Source organism: Labrus bergylta, chromosome 2 (genome assembly GCF_963930695.1).
Source record: "Labrus bergylta chromosome 2, fLabBer1.1, whole genome shotgun sequence".
Lineage (NCBI taxonomy): Eukaryota > Metazoa > Chordata > Actinopteri > Labriformes > Labridae > Labrus > Labrus bergylta.
In genome coordinates this window covers 14397667-14416305 of record NC_089196.1, presented here as the reverse complement: position 1 = coordinate 14416305, position 18639 = coordinate 14397667, and the positions used below count along the sequence as shown (strand labels likewise).

The following is an 18639-nucleotide window of genomic DNA, read 5'->3' as shown; positions in this document are numbered from 1 at the left end:
ACGAGGGCTAGATGGTGTCGAGAGAAGGATGTTGAATAAAAGGGGAAAGTATAGGGTCTACAGATGATAGAGGGATGATTCCCTAAGAAAAAGAAGCAGGGGTAGAGAGGATAAAGAGGGGATAGTGTGAGAGAAGGGATGAGAGGAGAGGGCCTGGGAAATGTCAGGGAGAGGTGAAGTGGGCACCAGAGATTAACTTTTCTCAGGAGGAAGACCAGGGTGTGATGTGAGACCAGGCTTAGTGTCAAACTCTACAAAGGTTGCCTATGTTTAGAGCTGGACTGCCATATATTTACTTCAAATAACAATCTCACTTGCTCTTCTCCTCATGTTCTGCCTTTGGTTTAGTCCTGCTGAACAACTTTTAACTCCTGAAACTTTCTCCAATTAACATACCTCCATCTCCCCTCTCTTCTAGATTGCACACTGTATAGACCCTCATCATTACTGCCTTGCCTCCTCCTCCTCCTCCTCCTCCTCCTCCTCCTCCTCCTCCTCCTTCTTCTCCTGCTCCTCCTCTCCTTCCTTACGCTGACAGTATTTGTAGCTCTAAATTGCTAACGAGAGTCAGAATTTGTCTGTGCTCAGGACCTGTACAACATATTTATGTGTAGGTCAACGCTTCAAAGATGAGAGCCTTTCAACCCAAAGGTTATACATGCATGCATTTGCATTCAATAACACTGCCCCAGAAAAGACATGCAAGATCAGATATTATATATATATTTCCCCCCCCTTGTCCTCTTTTTGACACGTGCCCTCGTGTTTGAGCAGAGAGCAAATTACTATACGAGACATAAGCATGAAATATGGCCGGTTCAAAGGCATTATGATGGATCAATATTTCACACATTTATATTCATATACTCGTACCTCAATCGTCACTTTTTTTCACGTGAACCCACATCACTGTCTGTATTACCATACATATGCAGGCTGCTATGATACACTTCATCCATCAGACTTCTTCAGATGCTGTACTTTTTTTATTGGCAGTCAGTTGTGCGTTGAATGCCAAACACCCTCCTTGTTCAGCAGCTGAAACTGGCCCTTCTGCCAGAACTGGAGATTGAGCTCTCCTTGTTTGGGTGGGCCTTTTTTAACCTAGATGCTATAGCTTTCTATTATAGCTACACAAGTGCCTTTTCTGTATTCACACTTCACTTACGCCCTCACCTCCACTTGTCTCTCTACTCCACATTCTGCACACACAAACAGGCCTCCCTAGCACTCTAAAACTTTACACAATCTCTTTTACCTTGCTGCAATAGTCCTGGTGGGATTCCACGCTTTGATCTTAGCTAGTTAAGGTTTCAGTCTGTGGACTTATGTGTGTGGTTGTTGTCTTTTTTTTCGGATGGATGTGTGTGTGTGTGTGTGTGTGTGTGTGTGTGTGTGTGTGTGTGTGTGTGTGTGTGTGTGTGTGTGTGTGTGTGTGTGTGTGTGTGTGTGTGTGTGTGTGTGTGTGTGTGTGTGTGTGTGTGTGTGTGTGTGTGTGTGTGTGTGTGTGTGTGTCTCTCTCTCTGTCTGTGTGCCTCTGCACATACTGGTACTGTAAGTGTATGAGATGCACCTCCTGGGCCTCTTCATCACCCTGCTAATGCTGATTGTTGTGCCTGCCTCTGCTTCGTCTCTGTTAAAGCTAAGCTCCTAATGACTACATGCAGTCCGATATTGACTTAATTGTCCAAACGGCCATTGTTCCCAGGCCTTTTAACCCCTCCAGAAGCTTTCAATGAGAAAATTGTGTAAAGAGATTGTGAGAATGTCAATTGTGTACACATGGTGGAGCCCTGACCTGACAGGATGTTGAATTTCACAGTAAGCTCCTTCAGTAAGACAAGTAATCAGTGTGTGACTATAAAAGCAAGTACCGGTAATACATGCTTTATATGAATAGATTGATTCAACTTCTCTAAGTTATATCAATAGGAAATATACTTTAAGACTTTGTTTTAGATGTATGGGTGAATGAACTCAAAGGTGAACTCGCACACATATGTGCTCCTTAGCACACGCCTGATCAGCTTTCACTGCTCTCACTCTGTGAATGTCAATGCGAAGCACATACATTTGTAGAGGCAAAGTGTGTGTGCATGTGTCTTTTTCTATGCAGTAAAATATTAATGTTATTTTTTAACTGTTTTCTGAAAACAGAAACTGAACTGAACAGAACTCCACTATCAAATAAATAGTCAATAGTAATAGCAGTCAGTGTAGTGATAGATAGATAGACTCTCCATTGTCATTGTATAAAGAACACAACGAAACTTTGTTGGCAGCAATCCTGTACAGCAGTGTTTACGAAATCTTTAGTAGTAAATAAATCAAACAAATCACCAAAGGTTAGAAATAAAATGTTCATGTACCCGGCTTAACTTGAGTGTACAGTGATTACAGTTGATCACAGTTTAGCTTTGTGTGAACCATGCGGACTGACACCTCAATTGTAATATTTCTTTAAACCAGTAGACTTCAGCTTTCAGTAAATGGCAAGGCAGTCTTATCCTTATAGGCCTTTCTCCAGGACATAAGTGAATGAATGTTGCAAGTCTTGGTGCTGGGGTAGTCTTATACATTGCTGAAACTCTCTTTATTCTCTCTCTCTTTCTCTCTCTCTCTTCTCTCCCTCACCTTTGACTGACCTTTTTCATTTTTTTACCTCTCAGCACATCTGACTCCTCCACCTCATCCTTATATGTACTGTAACATTTCTCTTTGAATGCTGTGAACATGATTCATGCTTTTATGAAATAAGACAAGTGCTCGTGTATCCTCAGAAGTAAAGGTTTTATTTGACCTGATTCCAATTATGCATGTTCAGCAGCAGGGTTTATGCAGAGGGCGCGTCTTTAGACATCTGTATTCTGCATGTGCACTGATGTTTGCTTTTCAGCTGAGATGGCTTGCAAAGTGTTCGAGAAAGAAATGCATGTGTAATACTCAGTGTTTTAGTCTACTTCCTTGTCATTCTGATGACTCCTCCCAAATGTTCCATTATTTATATCTAATGAGGTCTCTTTCTGGTGTTCTTTCCCCCTGTTTTTGTTCATACCGACAGATTTCCCTCTGTTATTGAAATCATCTTGTCTTGTCTTTGCCTTTTTCTCTCTCCCTTCAGTTCTGTGGAGCAATCCTGATGGAGCTAGATGCTTTGCTTCCCCTGGCAGTAGCATGCAGGGACAAATCTCTCCTAGAGGTGCGTTCGAGCTTTGTGGAGGCGTGTGGCCGGACCGCATTCGCTATGCTCGGCCGTTTGCAGGAGAGGGCCCTCGAGGTACCGTCCTCTGCTCCCCTGAAGAACCTGCCCGCTCTTATTGCCACTTGTGTATATGTGCACCAACGACTGGAGCACTACCATGCCCGACTGAAAGATTCACATACTACTGCAGCTAAAGTGTAAGGAGCGGGCTTCTACATGTGTGTGCTTGGTTGTGTATAATTTTGTGGGAGGGGAATTGTGTGTTGTCTGATTTGACATAATGAATGTACCGGTATGTGTTTAACTTCATTTTTGGTGTGTAAATCCTTCATTCTATCCAGAATCCTCTGAAAATGAAATAATTATTGCATATGGATTTAATCATGGAGGAGATGGATCATGTTAACAAATAACAATTATATTTACATGTTACAGTCCTATGTTCTGTAATTCTGGTGAACAATGAAAAACAGTATGACTAATCATGACAAAAAACAATGTAAAAGGCACAGATTCAGACTGTCGAGGTCATCAGGGTATACAGTACTAGTAGGCAGGCAACAAACTTCAGTCTCTAAAAGTTTTAGTGTATGAACTTTAGAGTGGCTGTCAAGAAGACAGAAGATGGCTCTTAACCTGAGCTGTCTTGCATCTGCCTCATTCTTGCCCCTTTGTTTCCAACATTACGTATCATTCCTTGTATTTGACTTTAGTCGAAAAAAAATTAAAAGCAGTACTCTAAATTGCATTTCTTTTTAAACCACACATTTCTTCCCAAGTTTGAATAAGTACATCCCAACTAATTTCACTACTGTATAAAATCTTGTCTTATGATTTTTGACCCAGTGGTGATCATAATAAAGATATGTATTAATAAAGGATTAGGGGATCACACATTCTGTGATGTATGTAATACATTTTGAAATAAAAAAAAAAGGTTGCACAGTTTAAAAAGTGGGGACCTTAGAGTTAAAAAAAGAAAAGGAGTACAAGTGATTGACAGGAGGTAATGACACCCATACTGTGTCTACATCTGGTGAGTTTTTATGCCCCGTAATACCCCCTTAACCTCGGCCTCACACCGGGCCCCTCTAAAGACATCTTTGGTGCTCCTGTTGTCCCACCTCTAGCCTTCTGCACCCCTCCACCTGCACTTGCATTGTGCCCCTCAGGTTATAAAGCACCTTCCTCTCTCTCTCTCTACACCCACCAGTACCCCTGGTCTTAAGCCCCCGTGCATAAAACTTTAAAACCTTGCCTCTCTCTGGAAATTGTCAAGGCAGGCAGATTTAAAGGATATGAAATGTCACAATGAACTTTTAAAATAAATCATTAGTTCTTTCACCAATTCAGGACACCTCGTGTGTGTGGTAGCTGCTCTGTGAATATACAGTGGTCAGCTAAGCATCTGGATTACAGGATTTTAGCCTGCTGGACTCTTGACCACATCCATCCCTTTCTTTTGTTCTTAATTTACCATGATAGATCATGCTTTTTCCTTTACTTCTAATTACCTTTAATGGTTTGTTTCCTCCCTCTATGCCTAGACCCCTGACCCTGCTGCCCATTCAGAAGTACCACGATACAGCTGAAGCCTTAAAAGAACAGCTGACCAGCTACTGTTCCCAGGTCTGCTCCACCTGCATTCTTCAAGATGCAGAGAGTCATCACTGGGCCGACCCTAAACCCTTCTATGAGGTAAAATGTTGACAAATTGAAAGTAAATGTGTTTTGTAAATGTGTAAATGTTTTTTTTTCCCCCTCAAGATATACACAAAAATATCACCATACAGAGTTTGAGTCGCTTGTATCTAAAATATACCAATTAAACATATTTGAGTATTGCTTATGTACAGTACCCTCTTAATCCTTAAAACATATCTAATACTGTCTTCTGTGGATTTCCCCACTTTTATTGTAGAGAGTGGATATTCTAATGCCACGTGCCTTAGCAGGCTCTTTTTCTGTTCTTCTGTACGCTGTACTCTTAGGAACTCCTGGAATTATACTCTGGAGCTTTTTTGCTTCTTCTTTTCATTCCCACAATGCACCTTTACCTCCCACTCTCCCACTTCTAACCGAGCGTTCTCCTCTGAGCTCCCTGAGAACATCTGTGGCTTCCATGCTGCCCCGGGGGCTCCAGGGATTCAGCTGTCTGAAGTCTGCAGTCTACACTGCGACTGTCTGGAAACAGCATAGGGCCCCCGAAACTCCCCTACCTTTATGCCCTTAAACCAATCTAAACCTCCCCTCACTTTCTTTCTTTACTCCGCTTTTGCCTTTTTTTCTCTTTGTTCCTCCCTCCTTCTCTGGGTCACTGGTGTCAGACAGACCTGCTGTGCGCAGGTGTGTGCTTTTGTTCAAGCATGCCTGTGTGCATCTGTATAGATGAATGAACATGTGGGTGTGCAGCAGCATCTCCGGATGGGCCTTTCATTTGGTTTCTGTGTATGTATCTATATATTCATGTCTGTTGTGTATATGTTGTATGCATTAAGTTTTCATCTCCAGGATCTCCAGCTTTGTGTATCAGCTCTGTCAGGGTTAGTGTAGCTCTAGAGACCCTTCCATAGCTTGCCTTGATAATAACACATGAATACTTTTTTTCAGTTTTTTTCGTGCCTTATTGGATATTACAGCTTAAGAGAGAGAGGGAATGTTAGGAGTAGAGACATTGGGGTGACATGCGGCAAAGGGCTGGGGTTGAACCCATGGTCGCTGCTTAGGCTATCTGGCGTCCCAAACAAATGAATAGATTGTGTGTATGACTATTTCAATGGGGAAGGTTGAATTAGTGTGTAAAGGTTTTGTACTTGCTTTAAATGTGTCTATTTAATTGTCAGAGCCTACAGATTTCTGTGTCTGGGGGTCTTTTTTGCTTCTTCTCAGCTGTAATTTTTTAATTTTTCCAACAGTAAATGGACAAATTTAACATTCGCTGGACTTTTTAGGATTGATATGAATAAGATATTGTGAGGTTTATGATCATAGCTCTGTCCTAGCCGTGGTCTGTTTTCTTCATAGTATATAGCATACTGGTTACCACTGTCATCTCACAGCAAGAAGATTCCTGGTACTAATCCCTGTTGGACCTTTCTGTGTGGAGCTTGCATGTTCCCCCCCCGTGCATGGGTTCCCTCCAGGTATTCCAGCTTCCTCCAACAGTCCAAAGACATGCTCACTAGGTTAATTATGACTCTAAAATTGCCGTAGGTGTGAATCTTGAGTATGCTTGTTTTTTTTTTTTGCCTCTGTGTTGTTGGCGCTGTTATTGACTGACGACCAGTCCAGTCAATAACCCATTGACGGCTTCAGCCCCCCCATGACACTGAACAAGATAAGCAGTATAGGTAATGGATAGAAAGCAGACATAAGACTACTGTAACTGACCAATCAGAGTTTTCAACAGAACTGTGTAATAACCTCATAACAGCACATGGAGGTTGTTAGGACAGTCAAAGGACATTTAGAAATGGTCTTAACAAGAAAATCCTCTGAGAACTTACTTGTTAGTACTTTGCCTACAGTGCTTTCAAAGCCATACACAGAATGTTATCATAAAAAAAGAGTTATTAAGAGTTTCCAAGTTTATTTCATCCTCAGGTTCCTATTCCAGATTCAGTCGTCACTCTCGCCAGACTGTCATCACTAACAGGAATTTGTACCTAGTTGACCTAGCTGATTGAGTAAAGTTAGACCTGAATGAATGGATAAAACAGCACAACCGCACATGTCGTTTTTGCTGCTCCTGGTTTGGATCTAATGTCTGATTCTGCTGAGTCCACAGGCGAAGGATGGTGGTGTAATCCCGGACATAGAGCTCGGTCACGCTCCCCATCAACCGCAGATCCCTAAATGACTGGCTCTAGGGAGGAGAGGAAGGGTAGAGGAAGGGGAGAAGGAAAATATAAGAATGATGAGGTGAAATGGGAAGAAAGTGAGAAGGGACCATGGGGCATGATGAGTTGAAGACAGGAGGAAGTTTTGGATATTTCCCCGCCACACGCACACACAGTTTATTGTTAGAGGTTAAACATGAGGAGTTCAGATGAGTGGAGGTAGAAGACTGAAGTTTATTGAATGAGTTCGTTTATATACTTTTCAACAAAGCCACAGGATAAAAATCTCTTTCTCATTCTGTCCTCCCTCTCGCTCTCTTGCTCTCTCTTGCTCTCTCTTGCTCTCTCTTGCTCATATCTTTGAGAGGGTTCTTGATTTCCTTTTTTCTCCTTGACTTTCTATGTATGTGCGACTGTTGTGATGTGTTCTCCAGTTCTGGACTTTAAAGCAGTCGAAAAATCCCAGCGGGGGTAGAAACCCAGGTGCAGAGTGCAGGTGGTATGACCACTGAGACATACTGGTGTTGACAGTCCTGCCTCGGTCTCAGTCCCTCTCTTTCTTCTCTTTCATGTTTTTTTCTCTCCCCGCTCTCTAACTTCATGCCCTTTTCTTGGTTCTCTGTTTTGGCTTCAGTGTCATTACCCATATCACAATATATCTTCATCTGGAACCCCCTCGTCTCCTGTCGAACACTTTCTTCCACAGGGAGAGCGCTGTTCCTTCTCCGTGCAGATGTGGTTTTACTTTTTGTGTGGGCTCCGGAGCGACCTGTGGGCAGTGCTCCCGGCGGAGTTAGCCAAGGAGGTGTTGGGCCAGGTGCTAGCAGAGACTCTACAGCTGCTTGTGCAAAGATATGCCAGAGCCCGTCCTTCATACAAGAGACTCCTGCAAATCAGGTACTTTAAGATGTAAAAAGGTGGCCTCATTTATGTATACAGAACACATCTTTTTACTCGTTGTTATTAAGGGATTTGTTGCAACAGGCTGCCAGGGTTTTTTTTTTTTTTGTCATTTCAATGTAGCACAATTTGTCGTTTCTACGTGATCTTTCGAGATGCATCTTTTTTCAGTCCTTAAAAACTTACTAAATGACTTCCAGAGCACATTTTCAGATCAAATCAATTATTTAATATTTGACGTTTTAGACCATAAAAATGATTTTTCTTTGGTTTAAGTAGTCTGATGGTTCTCCTTCAGTTGAACTGTTGCAACACACTCTGTTATAATGCCTTTATAAACAGCTTCCATGCGTTTGTTGTTAGTTGAAAACATACACAGAAATGCTAAAATGAATGTATGAACCCTTCGTGAAAGTGTAGTGGATTTGACTGATGGTGTCAGAAATCGTGTATTAATGCTTTTCAGATGAGTGCACACCACAACTTAATTCCACCCCTGCATGAGTCAGTGCCTCATTTTTACCAGTCTATGACCAGCCTTATATCAGGGGTCATCAGATTGTTGCACCTCTTCCCTCTGTAGCAGAATGATGACAATGAAAAGATTTAACTGTGACACACAGTAAAACAACAAAAGAGTGACAAAGATAATGTGTATTCCACACATGTAGCACCACCGGATGTCAACACTGAGCCTGGTTTATGTTGCTTTGGGATGCATGTGTTTCCAGAGTGACATTTGTAAAGTGTAAGCTCGCCTAAACAGATGGCTTTTCAAAGTTTCCTATGTTTACAACAGGAACATGGGCACTCTTACGATATCTCACCTCTCCTGCATCAGTCCGTCCCTGTGTGTGCATGTGTGTGTGTGTGTTTAATAACCATGTAGGCCATATGAAGAGCAAGGATGAGGAGATGAGAGATGATGAGCAACTCTCCTAAACCAATTGAGGAAACAGATTTAGGGGCGTTGAGATTTAAAAGCAATGACTTTTATAGTGAAATTCAAAGCCTCCAGTACATTTAACTTTCAACAGTAAAACCAGCAGGAGGTCGTATTATCTGACTGCCTGCGCAATGAGGCTGTTATGTCATGATGTAATGTTGGATGTTAGCCTTTGAAGACAGAGAAGCTTGCCTTTTGTGCATTAACGTGATAGTGCCTTCCTCTTTCTCTAAATGTGTTCTCACATATTCCCTCACATCTCCTCTTGTCCCCTTTCATCAATACATTTGCCTTCTCTCGTTCTGTGCTCTGTGTGTCAGGTGTGACATAACAGCCGTGTTGCTGTACGTGGAGCAGCTTATGTGGAGTGTGTGTGAAAGTCCTGAGGCTCTGGTGCACTCCAATCCTTTTTCAGCAATTGCCATAATAGCAGGAGGAGCAGACTGGCCATACATAATCCATAGCCTGTGTGAGCAACTCCTGACAGTCCTGGTCATTGTCACAGCACCCCTATCTTTGCTGTACAGGTTAGTATGCTCAGTTTGTTTGCCTCACCAGCAATTTACCTTTCTCTACAATGTCTTTACAACCTTTACTCGAAGTGATTGGGCCACAACTGATGTAAAAAAATAAAATAAATGACATTTTTAAAATTCACACAAAAAGATGTATTTGGTTTGATGATACAACGTCTGCAGAGGTGTGACCACTTAAAACCACTTTTTTATGCATTTAAAATGTATGTGTGATCTCAATTCCTGCAGGATATTTATGATTGATCGTGCTAAAGAGTCTGCCCCACATCAGCCTGACAGCCCTGTTGTCCACTGGCTAAATGCTATCAACCCAGACCTCTTCACTGAGCAGGTCATACGGTATGTAAAATACACACATCATACCATCCATCACCCTTATCACAGGAGGCACATACATGCACATTCACACACACAAACTTGCACACACGCACATTCTGGTATGCTAAGCCATCACACACACCTCCAACAACTATATAGAAAACCACATGTGTGTGTGAAGGCTGCATACTGTATGTGCAGATATGTAACTAAAACTTGCTGTTGCTCATGGCTTGAAGCTAGAGGTACTGCGCTAATATAGCACAGATGCAAGCTGAGAAAGAAAATAATTAGATAAACTTCTGCTGCTTCTGACACTGATTTTGTATATATTGTTGCATGTTGCTCGCTGTACACACAAGGTGTCAACAGAACACATTGGGATGTTTATATCTTTGCACATGTGTCCATGTATGCATACATGTGTGTCCAGTTACTGTCATGACCACCGGAGTGCAGTCAATCACTCTCCCCTTTCACCCTTGACTCCACCCTCCTCCCCTCTCATCTCTGTCTCTCTCACAAGAGGTGATGTCATTGCGTGCTGATGGCACACAAATCAAGCCTACCCCTGGCTCCCTCTGCTCCTAAATATTGGAGAGCTGAAATTATTTTATTTTTATGACCTCTTTATTTCTTTGCTCCAACCCCCTGCCTGCATGCAAAGTCGCCAGGGGGCCTTTTCATGGGCCCGGGGCCAGGTCCACAGGTCCTCATCCTCGTGGCCAAATCTCTCTGCAGCCTATTAAAATTAAACCATTATTATGGTTATTTAATAAACCAATAATGAAATCACAAAGCCCATAAATAAATCATCCAGCATAGCATTAGACTGTAAAACTGCACTTGAAGTTATGTTTTCTGGCCTTATGTGTGCTCTATATTTGCACTGGTTGTTTTTTTTTTTTTTGCCTTTGCACATGTGTGTGTTTTTGTGTATGTGTGTCTTGGCTCTGTAAGCTGACCCTCTGCTGTAGCCGCTTAGATTTATCAATGTAGTTAAAAGAGGATTTCTTCTGGATTTGCGGTCCTAGTGACATCATAAATTGCACTGTCAGATTGAGGCATAGTCTTCCTCAGTCAAGCAGCAGGGTGCACCCCGCTCTCGCTTTCTGCCTCAAATAGTATGGTTAATTTTGGGCAGACACCCCCTGCTCTCTCCCCTCTCCCTCCTCCTCGCTCTTCAGACAAACTCTGTCCATTCCTTCCATTAGGTTTTATTGAGATGTATAAAGTAACATGCAGGCACACACATGTCAGCATGCTCTCACACTTGCACACATACATAACCACAAGCCTAGGCTCTGAAGGGTGCACACAAGAATACACTTACACGCACACACACCAAGGATACGGCTCATTACCCACAGCTGGCTGCAGCCTCTTGGTTATACAAAAGATGTAGGAGGGGGGTACTGCTGTATATTCATGTATTTGGCGGTCTCCCAAATGTTAATTTGGTTTTAGCTGGCCAAGATTAGAGCTAATTCCTTCCCGGTGCACACTATAAGTAAGCAGGAGTGAAAGCATTTGCAGACTAAGCTCGTATCAGGAGTGAGTGACACTGAGGGAAGCTCCCATTGAAACATAAACACTTTTTCCTCCCAGATTGTCATCCAAGACAGCTGTGATATCAAATTTTGTCTTTCACTTTGAAGCCTCTTCCCTCCTTTGTTGTCTCTTGCTAAATGGACTGCTATCTGTACGCTCACCTGACACTGCAGAACTGTCAACATTGTTTTCCTCCTCTCCTCTCCCAGAGATGGTCTTATGGGCCAGGCGGCCTCTGCATGTCAGCTGAGGCTGCTGACCTCTGACCCCGGATGCAATCCCAGGTTGCTACTGCAAATGTTGCTGTACAGAGACTGTCACCTGCCCAGAACACTCCTAGAAATCTTGTGTAAGTCTGTCTGTTAAGTGTGCATGGATTTGTTATTTTTTTATTTTTGTATTAAGAATAGGGATATATCATTTGAGTCCCTAGTTTTCAGTCTTCTAAGAGAAAATTTTACCATCTTCAAAAGTTCTTGAATGTTTCTTTTTTTTTTAAACTGAACCCACAGAATCAATCCTTCAGGAGCCATGTGTGGAAAGCTGTTTACCAGTGTCTTAATTATGTTGCCCTGAGATCCTTAGCGAGTTTTACAGACCTTAGATGAGCTCTATCCATTTTATGAAGTTATCATCAGCATCTTTGCCTTCATCATCATTTTCACCTTGCTCACCATCATCACTAAATCAATAGAGAGTAGTAATAAACACTCAACAGGCCCAGGCGGAGCACACGCGCTGACCTTTAAAGATTTTCCCTTCCTTCTTTCCCCTCCGCACCGGCAACGGTCTAACCTTTAAAGACTGTTGTGCACTCGCACATTAATTCACATTATAGCGACCTCATTAATAACAACTCGCACTGTCTCATTCTCTCGCTTGGTCTGAGTCTGGCTCAGAGGCTCTGCAATGCTTCTCCCCGCGCACTGCTGTAAATCAACGCTGGAAGCGCTGACTCTCGCGTGTTATCACGTTGACGGGCTAATTAACCAGGAAGTAGACAGACAGAGGGAACAGCCTGACTGAATGCCTACATTCCCATAATCCACTGCCACTTCCCATACTTTCATATACTTGACTTCTTGGTCAAAAGCAGAACCTCAGTATAGATCATAGTAATACAGAGAGTCTGAAGCTCTTGAATTAGACTCTCATCTATCTTATTTAGCCCTATTTTGTGTATTAAAGTAATTGTTATGCAGTCCAACAATGCCTGACCATTCTAGCTTTGGTTCATAAGAAGTTCTGCTTTAACACAGTGGTCGCTAAGTGACACATTTAACAGTGAAGTATGCATAGTTTATATCTAAATACTAATGGTTTAAATATCATACTAAATAGCTAAAGAGCTAGCTAGAAAGCTAAGCTAACTGATGGACCTAGGATTTTAAAATGTATTCATTCGCAGGGGAAATTACAACTCCCACACGCTTAAAATAACACACAACTCAACTCACACTAAATCATGTGATACACAACTTGTGGTTGTGGTACACACGCCACTCGCACACACACACACACACACACACATCCTTTTTATTATTATCAGCGTGTCTGCTTCCAATTAGAGAAGTCTGCAGAGAGGGCCCTAGTGACTGGTTGACTGGTCGTCCGGAAGATAAACAGGTGTAGCTATTGGCTATGTATCAAGGTTGGATAAGCTTGGAGACTGAGAGGGAGGGAAAGAGAGTGCGGAAACATTGAAAAAGCAATCGAGAAATCGACATAAAAACACAAACATGCTGGAGTTACTGTATGCAGCAGCAGTAGTAGAAACTCGACAGAGATGTGCCAGCGCACTGTCATCTGTTTTTCTCAAGTGTTCTGCTGCTACATAATGGGACCATTATTAAAAGGCACCTAGTTAACCTGCCATGCTCTCCAGCACCTCACATGGAAATTAATGTTAGTCACCCCTGTTCCTTTGGACAGTTGCAGCCACAGCAGTATTATACAGAGCAAACTCTCCTTGAGGACCAATTAAGACAGACAGGCTGAGAACAAGATGCTTGTGTAACCCACACAATTCTGGTTAATGGACTGATTTTAGGATAGTTATGTTGACCACCTTTTACTCTTTTTTTTTAATGTGACAAACCAGGAAACTAAGAGATAAAGACAGGAAGATGAAGAAAAACGGTCATGATCTGGACCTTGATAGGTGGCTTTAAATTCCTACCTGCCTGTTATTATGGTGCCCATTATGACTGCAGCAGCTAATTTGGCTCTGTAATTTTAAAATAGTCCAGTATTAGTCAGACTGAAGCCCCGCTGCCCTCCATCACAGCACCCCCTCATTGACTGCTGCGTCGCATACACCCTCCAATTCAAATAGCTGTCATCTCCCACACAGCAGACTGACAGACCTCTGGATGTCTGCCACCTCTGGAGCGGTGGGCCTTTTTCCTCAGCAAACCCCTGTCAACTGAACACACACACACATTTATATGCACACAAAACACATATATAGACATCCTTATGGGTAAAACACGCACACACCTCCATCCGCAGCCCTGTGCTTTTCAGACAGCAACCCCCACAAGGACACCCTGTCAAAACCTCTTCCTTTTCACTTCCTGTCTCCATGTGCTGTGGGGGCTTTGAAATCTGTTCCTTTTTCTGTTTTTTTTTTCTAGTCCGTTTTTTTTCTATCCCATCTAACACAGATGTGGGTTTTTCTGCTCCTTCTATCCCACAACGCCTTTTGTTCAGCCGCTCTGTTAACATGTGTCAGGTTGGGCAGCCTTGACATTTTCCAATGTGTTTTTGTGCAAGGAAATCAAGATGCTGTTTCACAGGATAGGGTTTTATACACTATCTTTCACTACCTGACTCCATAAGGTTGATATTTTTTCTGAACTGTGATCCAAATGACTGAATCCATGAGTGCAAATGAGTAATTCTTTTTATCTCTTTGTGTATCCTGTTGTTTGTGTGACAGTGTCAAGTGTTCTGAATATGAAGTTTCATCAAATCATTGACATTTTGAAAACCCACAGATTTACTGTATTGCACGATTAAGTGTCTCAATGACTCAGACTGACTCTTTTTGTTCTTCTTCTTTTCGTCTTTTTTAGACTTTTGCCAGAAGAGCAGATTAGAAACATCTACAGAGCACTGCAAAGCAGCAGATGACTTCGTGGTCACATTGTTCAATCTTTTCAGTTGCTTAAACAATGTCCCCAAGGCCTTGACTCAGGTCCTTGAGCCATACCTGGAACAGGAACAAATATGGGAACATCTTTACACATTGGCAGGTAAAGTAGAAACCAGCTAGGTTTTAAAGGTGAAGCTCAAAGGTCTTTACCGCAGACTTGCATGACTTTTATTTTGCTGTAACTTGAGCAGTTCTTGGCACAATTCTGTTTTCAAGTAGAGATTTAACACTTTAATGCAATAATGTGAAGAGCACATAAAAAAATTCCTAGTCAGAGCGGTTTTCATCTTATGATAAATTTCTGCATTTCAAAAATAATACGTTCTTTTTTTGAAACATACATTTAATATGCTGTTACAGAGATGATAATGACTCCTCTACTCTTTATTTCTTTTAGCCTCTTTTTGGTACAAACTTAGATGCAGACCTTAATCACAACTCCTTTGGAGTATGGAGCTCTTTCTGGTGGGGATTTTTTTTTAAAATCCTGGGTGAGTGGTAATTATTGTAGCATAAAGTAGGGTGATTGAAAAGAGTATTTGGATGGAGACGGAGCAAGGGAGGGGTCGACAGAGGGAAGGAACAAAAAAAAGTTAGAATGAGGCAGAGAGAAATTCTCAATGTCATCCAATCATAGTTTATCCTCACAGGGTAATTAGTTTAATTATTGGACTGTGCCAAATCTGTGTATTATAATTTTGGTTACAGGATACCCCCCGTGCCCCCATTTCTATTTAAACTGTTCACTGAGTTAGCTTTCATAGATTACATTACTATTTCTCCTCTTATACTGTTATTTCATCACACTGTAGCAGGTTGTTTCAGATCAATACACCAGTCGATATGGTAGCGGGCGGTGTAAAGTCTGAGAACCAAATGACTTTGAAAAATAGGTCTTGGTCTCACCTGCCACAGAGCGCTTCTCCTTCGAAAAGCTGTATCATTTTCGGTCCCATGCTCCTCTTTTCCTGTGGGTCTGAGGTCACACTTTTGTGAGGGGTCCCTGGAGATGACAGTGTGCCTCCACTGCAGCCATGGCACTATATCTCTCTGTTGTAGCCTTTGGTTTTACAGCCGAAGCTGTAGGAATTTTATGGGTGCCATAGAACTTCATGCTGTAGGTGCTCTGTTATCGATATGAGCAGGATATGAAAGGGCAGAGCTTGAAAGACATGGTGCACCTGGAGAAGGTAGTATGATTTCTACTGTCAGGCCACCTGGGTTTGATAGAGAACATCTGCATTTAACGTTACAGTGCTTCATTAAATGTTGATATTTCCACAGGATGCCTTTGCACTTTGTGGATGTGTAAGGTATTCAAGTCTATGTTCATTCATAATGCCTATAATAGGTAATGTAACCCCTCTTTAATTTGGTATCAGTCATGACATTGAAGCTGCTTTTACTTTTAAGAACATTATAGCACATGTCTTCGGGTCTTTGGTTTAAGAGTTCAAACTTTTTATGATTCAAGACTTAGAATTATAATAGAACAGTTTCTATAAATCTCGCTGTTGCCTCACAGCGAGATGATTCCTGGTTCGAATCCCCGTTGGACAGGAGCTTTTCTGTGTGGAGTTCCGAGTCCGTCCATGTGTGGGTGGTTGTCTGTTTCTATATGTCTATTTGATTGACTGGTGACCAGTCCAGGGTGTACCCCCTTTCGCCCAATGACAACTGGGGTCAGCTCCAGCCTCCCCTCGACCACAAATGGGAAAAGCAGTATAGTTATTGGATTGATAAAATACAATGTTTATTTCTTAAATTGTATATATAGAGACTTTATTTGTACTGCATGACTACCCTTAAAGTTTGTTATAATGGTGTTTTTCATACGTCATGCATCTTGTCTGCGTTTCAAATTCAACTGTAAATTATTTCAATTTTTTCTCAATACTGTTACCAAGGTAAAGAAACTCTTCTTCACCACATTAATTTTAGTTCATATGCTGTAGCAGAGTTTCTCTAAGGCCAAGCAATAACTTCACATGAGTCAATTTAACAGTGGAATTTGTCGGTTTGTCCGTTACCTGATTTTCTTCTTCATCACTGGCTCAGTCCTTCATAATGCCCCACACCGGACACGGCCAAGCAATAACTTTGTGTTTGTTCTTGTACAGCTCAGCTTTATGTTTTTCTTTTTTTTAACTGTCAGTTAAAGAGAATGAAGATCAATACAATGTGTACAGTCTTAAGATTTCAGTTTGATAGACTTCCATGCACTCTTCTCGACCTGCCTTATTTATTTACCTCTTTTTTCAGACACAACAAGAACCGTACCTGTGGTGATCAGCTGTGTTCGAGGGATAGTCAGCAAGTCCACCAACAGCCTCCTGGTACACCTGGTCTCCATGGTGACAAGTTGGCAGGCGACAGAGGAGCCCTCTGCAGTGTTGTTCAAGCAGAATGTACCAGAGAGCATTCTGGCTAAAGTACCCAAAGAATGGAACTACACACCACAAGAAGCAAGGGGGAAGGAGACTCTGACTAAGAGTATGTAGAGACTGAGTCTCACATTTTCAACTTAGATAAACAAAAATATTATTTTAAACTTGACTTTCTTTCTTTCTTTCTTTCCAGCTGTCATATCCATTACTATTCAAGCCTTGTCCTTCATTTTGACCAACCTGCCGATGGCCGTAGCATCAATTCCCCTCCCCATCCGCTTCCTCTTCCAAGTGGCCGAGAAGCACCTTTCCCAGCATGCCCGGCAGCTGCGCTTAGTGGGCCTGTTACTCTGGGCTTTGCTGGGCTGTCTGATCCAGGGCCTGGAGGACCCACACACTCTGGAACAGATCAGTGGAGTGGAGCTGGACCGTGGGGCAAAGGACACTCTGTCCCTGCTGGCTGAGTGCCTACAGGCTGCGATGGGCATTCAGCAGAAGGTAGCCTAATGTGATAAAGATAATGATAACAATAATATCAATAATAATAATTAGAGGGGTTCATTTAATGCGAGCCATCAAATCCACCATCAACCATCTGACTTTCGCTCATTTACATTAATGGTCTGCCGTGTGTCTGACAGGGCGTTCCCAAACCCACAGTGCACAAAGTGCTGCAGGCTCTGGAGGAAAAAAGACCCAAGTGGACAAACATGCAGCTGCAGAAAGCTCGCAAGCACTGCTCAGACAGGTGAGAGGTCAGCTACAAGTATGAAGCAAGAGGTCAAGGTCAGACGGGTATTATTAAGGTAGTTTATATTAATGTTGTTTGATAAATGTAGTCTATATTAATTGTGTTATGCATTCAGGGAAAATGTGCTATGCATTAATTATCCATCATTTATTCCCCTTTTCCATTGATTATTCATGAGGAGCTTTAACAAAACATTAAGTGTCATTTTATCAAGATTATTATGACTGTAAAAATTTCTCTCTATGAAATGAGTTCCCGATACATGAATGAAGTGGTTTTATTCACTATAAACTCAAAAAGCTCAACATAACAATGAGAATAAGCATTTAAGCATCTTAGAACTGCTCCTTTTGATTGCACATTTATTTTTCTGAAGAATGGAATGACCAAGATGATCTTTCATTAAGAAGCTTTATAAGTGAGATCAATGTATCTCAGATGTGTTTCTTATGGTAAATGATGGGCATGGCGTCTGACTGAGTGGTCTACAGGTCGGACTGTTGGGAAAACATCTTTCACTTTGGGCTGATCCGTGACCTTTGGCTCTACGTTTTGTTACTCGTTCCCAGAAATTGCGCCTCTGGTCGCTCACTTCATCATGACAAACTCTGGACGCATCCATCATCATAAAAAGGGGATTCAGCACTGCAACGCAACATGTTCAATTAAAAGAAAAAAGAAGAAGAATGAAATAAATAAAAGAGCACTGAGTAGATTATGGCCAGTTCTAGGAAATGCTGTTTGTTTCAGAGACGGGAAGAGAGGACGAGACGCCAGGGGAAGGGAGGGGTGGCAGTGTGGTGGAGGGACAGTGAGGGGGGGCTGAGTGGAAAAGTGAAAGAAGAGTGATTATGTATCACCTGTCGGAGGCATTGAGTGGGATCATTACTATTCATTAAACTAACCTTCACAGGGAAGTGACGCCTGGCTTGTAAACAATCAGAATACAGTGTCAGAGAGAGAGAAAGAGAGAGAGAGAGGGGGGGGAGAGATAACTCTAAAAACAACTGATGCTCCACTCTCTGGCATCTCACCTGCTCACACATCGAAAG

At 42.1% G+C, this 18639-nt stretch overlaps 1 protein-coding gene across 1 annotated transcript in view; it reads left to right on the top strand.

The window, feature by feature from the left end:
* The window catches only part of kiaa0825 (KIAA0825 ortholog), a 115847-nt gene that overhangs the window by 25975 nt on the left and 71233 nt on the right, over positions 1-18639 (top strand). Inside the window, exons 10-19 of the mRNA XM_065965391.1 lie at positions 3122-3399; positions 4750-4900; positions 7748-7938; positions 9208-9414; positions 9652-9762; positions 11502-11641; positions 14370-14549; positions 16712-16942; positions 17030-17334; positions 17478-17584. Coding sequence (XP_065821463.1) covers positions 3122-3399; positions 4750-4900; positions 7748-7938; positions 9208-9414; positions 9652-9762; positions 11502-11641; positions 14370-14549; positions 16712-16942; positions 17030-17334; positions 17478-17584 — 1901 coding nt within the window. The remainder of the gene's footprint in view (positions 1-3121; positions 3400-4749; positions 4901-7747; positions 7939-9207; positions 9415-9651; positions 9763-11501; positions 11642-14369; positions 14550-16711; positions 16943-17029; positions 17335-17477; positions 17585-18639) is intronic.